General features: G+C 35.8%; 1 protein-coding gene across 1 annotated transcript; it reads right to left on the minus strand.

The window, feature by feature from the left end:
- Nucleotides 1-3,538: 3,538 nt before the first annotated feature.
- On the minus strand, nucleotides 3,539-4,492 carry Or4a80 (olfactory receptor family 4 subfamily A member 80). Its single transcript, NM_001000923.1, has one exon. The coding sequence runs from the start codon at nucleotides 4,490-4,492 to the stop codon at nucleotides 3,539-3,541; it is 954 nt and encodes a 317-aa protein (NP_001000923.1).
- Between the last annotated feature and the right edge of the window lie 601 nt (nucleotides 4,493-5,093).

Here is a 5,093-nt window from a genome sequence, read left to right on the forward strand (position 1 = left end):
CTCAGAAAATTGGACCTTGAACTACCTGAGGACCCAGCTATACCTCTTTTGGGTACGCAAAAGATGCCCCAACATGTAACAAAGACACATGCCCCACTATGTTCATAGCAGCCTTATTTATAATAGCCAGAAGCTGGAAAGAAGCCAGATGCCCTTCAACAGAGGATTGGATACAGAAAATGTGGTACATCTACACAATGGAATATTATTCAGCTATCAAAAACAATGTCTTTTTGAAATTCATAGGCAAATAGATGGAACTGGAAAATATCATCCTGAATGAGGTAACCCAATCACAGAAAAACACACATGATATGCACTCATTGATAAGTGACTATTAGCCCAAATGCTTGAATTACCCTAGATGCACAGAACACATGAAACTCAAGAAGGGTGACCAAAATGTGAATGCTTCACTCCTTCTTTAAAAGGGGAACAAGAAAACCCTTGGCAGGGAATAGGGAGGCAAAATTTAGAACAGAGGCAGAAGGAACACTCATTCAGAACCTGCCCCACATGTGGCCCATACTTATACAGCCACCCAATTAGATAAGATGGATGAAGCAAAGCAGTGCAGACTGACAGGAACCGGATGTAGATCTCTCCTGAGAGACACAGCCAGAATACAGCAAATACATAGGCGAATGCCAGCAGCAAACCACTGAACTGAGAACGGGACCCCGTTGAAGGAATCAGAGAAAGGTCTGAAAGAGCTTGAAGGGTCTTGAGACCCCATATGAACAACAATTCCAACCAACCAGAGCTTCCAGGGACTAAGCTACTACCCAAAGACTATACATAGGCTGACCCTGTGCTCCAACCTCATAGGTAGCAATGAATAGCCTAGTAAGAGCACCGGTGGAAGGGGAAGCCCTTGGTCCTGACAAGACTGAACCCCCAGTGAATGTGATTGTTGTGAGGAGGTTGGTAATGGGGAGAGGATGGGGAGGGGAAGCCTATATAAAACGGGAGGGGAGAGGGGTTAGGGGGTTGTTCACCCGGAAACCGGAAGGGGAATAACAATCGAAATTTAAATAAGAAATACTCAAGTTAATAAAGATTAAAAAAAAAAGAAAAAATACCCAATTTAATAAAGATGGAGAAAAAACAATAATAAAAAAACTTCACTCGGTAATTCTTTCAAAGTAATTTTCATATTATTATGATTCAGGTATTTTTAAACACAATAACTTAAAGTTTTTATTATCAAAGTACCCTATTACTGATAACACAAACATTGGTTCATATATCAGTTAAAATTACCATAAGTATGTTGTAGGAAGGGAAAAATAGGATTGCATTTAGGAAGATTTCTTGCTCAAAATATAACCAGTATATCCGTTTTACCAATAGATAAATCCCTTTACACTGAGACTGATTCAGTTATGTGAAGCCTAACCTAACCTTATGTTATGTTATATTTGTCTATATTGAAGTTTCTCATGGATACCTGCAATTCCTGCGGTTCTCTTCTCAGAGTGTAGTTCAATGGCCCATGAGGGGGTTAAGGACATTTAAAATAAACACAAAGCCTTGTTAGTGGGGGAAGCTTTACGAACAAATTTTGATTGCCTCCATGAAACAAACTAAGGCTTTTTAAAAGTAGTATCATCCAAATGATGGTATTTACTGTTTAATTTTAACTAATACATCACAGGATGAGGAAATACATTATAAGATAAATATTGGTGGTAAAAATAATTTCAGATGGTACCATTTTTTTTTATCTAGGAAATCCAAGGAATTAACAAAAATGCCATCATATTACATAAAGATTGTTGATAAAGTCTCAGAATTCGTGATTTAACATCATTACTATTTATCACATTCATTACGAACTGTAAGATAGAAAGCACACTTTTAATTAACATGACACAAATTGTAAAAATCTCAAAGGAAAAACATGAAACTTCTAAATGATGAAAGCAAACCGAGACCAAATGTAATGAAGGATTCTACCACTACAGAAAGATAGCTCTCTGCCAAAGAAAGATTTAATGAGATCAAAACATCAGCCATTCTCTAAACTGCCTACATATTCAACAAGCCATCGCCAAAATACTTTCTATTTTTGAAATGTTGTTTGAATATAATTATTGAATTAGAATGAATATAACTATTCATATAAATATTTTGTTGCTTTTCGAAGCTTGCTTCATTGGCATCTAGTAATAAACTATTAATTTGGAAAATGTTAATTCACCAAATGAAATGGTTTAGAGAGGTCCAGAACAAAATGAACATAAAATATAAAGTATATACTCTGTCTTCAAACAGGGAAATACTTTTAGGACAACCAAAAAGGACAATTATAAAAATAATGAGAAAAATATCCAGTTTACAAAGCATAGCAAATAAATCATGAGTTTTCTCAACACATAGAAATAAACAATAAAAAGGAAATTATGTCCTTACCACTGTATAGTGCTTACACATTTCAAAACAACATAACTACATCACAGATTATGAGTATATTAATAAAATAATAAAAGCAGTTAAACAGAATTATTTTAAGCTGAAATTTAAGTAATTTAGAATAGTTATTGATCAAAATAAATAAGAGTGGAGAAAATCTATCAGAGTAAGAGATTTTTATAAAACATGTGAAATATGTAATTAGTTGGTAGGAAGCCTAAAGAAGTCCACCAAGTGAATTATATTAACAAAACCATTTAGGAAAAATACATCAAATTGGTCTTAAATGAAGTATCTTCATCTAATGCCTCCTTTCAAGGCTCATGGACCTATGTAGAAGAGGAGGTGGATAGATTAAAAAAGACAGAAGTGACAGATGACTTCTAGGACACAGTGCATGTATCAATTCACAGAGGCTGTGAAAGGAAACACAAGACCTGTATAGATACAGGCCACACAAAAATCCAAGTACTCAAAAGAGAAAGTACACAAAAAGTTCTTTGCCTACCAACAAGCTATTTATAGTTGATGCCAGCTGGGAAAGGAAAGCACAGTATTTTCCAATGGAGTGTCACTGGATATATCATCTGAAACCCAGGGCTCACCTCATGTCTAAGAGTAGTAAACCAACAGAAAATTAACTCCATGGGTTTGGTTTGTTAAAGGGGAACATTTTGTTTCATTTTGTTTATTTACTTTTTTGTTTGTTTTGGTGGTTTTTCTTTGGGGGGTGATATTAAGAGAGTTAAGAGGACAGACAGACAGACACACAGACAGACACACAGAAGACAGACTGGAAGAGACAGAGAGAGGCAGAGAGAGACAGAGAGAAAGAGGAAAAGAACATGAAGAGAGGAGACAAAGCAGGAAAGACAGAGTAAACAGAAAAACAATGAACAAAATATGTGAAACATAAAGAAAATTATTTATTGAAAAGAAAAATAAAAATATGATATGCAATTCATCAAAAATGTATTATATGGAGGCAACTGTACTACTTACAAAAGCTATACCACAATATTTGAAAACTATCTTGATAATACTATTAATTTCAGAGTACCAAGTGGTAGTGTGACTGTTCAAGTCACACCACAATGGTTTAAATGAGATTGATGCCTAGTGCTTAATAATATAAGCAGCAAAGAAGCCTTAGTCTATTCGGACTTAATATTTTCTGCAGGAGCTTTTCCATAGAATTTTTCATCTCTGAATTTCTCAAAGTATATATTAAAGGATTCAACACGGGGGTGACAACAGTATAAATTACAGTGATGGATTTGTCAATAGGAAAACTAGAAACAGGTCTAACATACATTAAAATACAGGGAACAAAAAAGAGAAAAAACACAGTGATATGAGAGCTGCAGGTGGACAGAGCTTTGTGCCTCCCTTCCTGACTGTGATTCTGGAGAGATCTTAGGATTATTGCATAAGAAAGTAGAAGTAGGATGAAGATGACTATACACATGGCTCCACCATTAGCAATGATAGTGAGACCAATCAGGTAGGTGTCAGTACATGCAAGTAGCAAGAGCGGGTATATGTCACAGCCAAAGTGGTCAATGATATTGGGACCACAGAAAGGAAGATTATATACAGCAAGAACTTGAAACAAAGCATGTGCAAAACCTCCTGCCCAGGCCATCACCAAGAAGAGGATACATACGCGTCGATTCATGATGATCAAATAATGTAGTGGCTTACAGATGGCCACATAGCAATCATAGGCCATTGCCACCAGAATGACAATGTCAACCCCACCAAATAAATGCTCTATAAAGAGCTGGCTTATGCAAGCTCTGAAGGAGATGGTCTTTTTCTCACGGAGCAAGTCTACAATCAACTTGGGTGAGATGGCAGTAGAATAAACAGCATCCATTAGTGACAGAGAGGCAAGGAAGAAGTACATTGGGGAGCCTAAGGAGGGGCTGACAATCACTGTCCCTACAATGAGCAGGTTGCCCACCATTGTTGCAATGTACATCAGTGAAAACATAACAAATAAAGCTTTTTGCCCAGCAGGATCCTGAGTGAAGCCCAGCAGGACAAATTCTGTGACAATTTTGCTCTGGCCCATTTATTTTTCTATCAGACTTGTTTCAAACAAAGAGCTCAGGAGAATCAAACTTCCCATGATCTATTAACAAGACCATGATTCCATCCTGTCATGGGACATATAGTGTCTTTACAGTAGTTAACCAATATTAGTTATTTAATAAATATATATTGAACTTCATCTTGTAACAAGCTCCACTTGTTTTCTGTTTATAAGTCTCTCAATGCTAAGGTTATAAAAGTAACAGTGAATCTCTAGAGAGAAATTCAGATAGAGATATCTCTGTCACCCATAAAAGGTTACTTAAAACACATTATTCTTGACATACCAAATGAATATAGAAATGTTTTTCCTAAAGGACTTGATAAAGAGTTGTACCATTACACCCTGAGTTTATCCACCAAAGAAGAGCAACTTTTCTAGCCGTTATTATCTGTGAAGAATATTTTAAAATTTAAGCTTGGGTGGTATCCACATTAGCACTGATTTAAGAGGATCCATATTAGTGTTATTATATTGAACTATTTGACATAGATACTTCACCTTACAAGATGAATTTAGTCATCATATATCACTTGATCTAAAAAGTTTCAGGAGATTATTAAGTGCATCAAATATCTCC

Source organism: Rattus norvegicus, chromosome 3 (genome assembly GCF_036323735.1).
Source record: "Rattus norvegicus strain BN/NHsdMcwi chromosome 3, GRCr8, whole genome shotgun sequence".
NCBI lineage: Eukaryota > Metazoa > Chordata > Mammalia > Rodentia > Muridae > Rattus > Rattus norvegicus.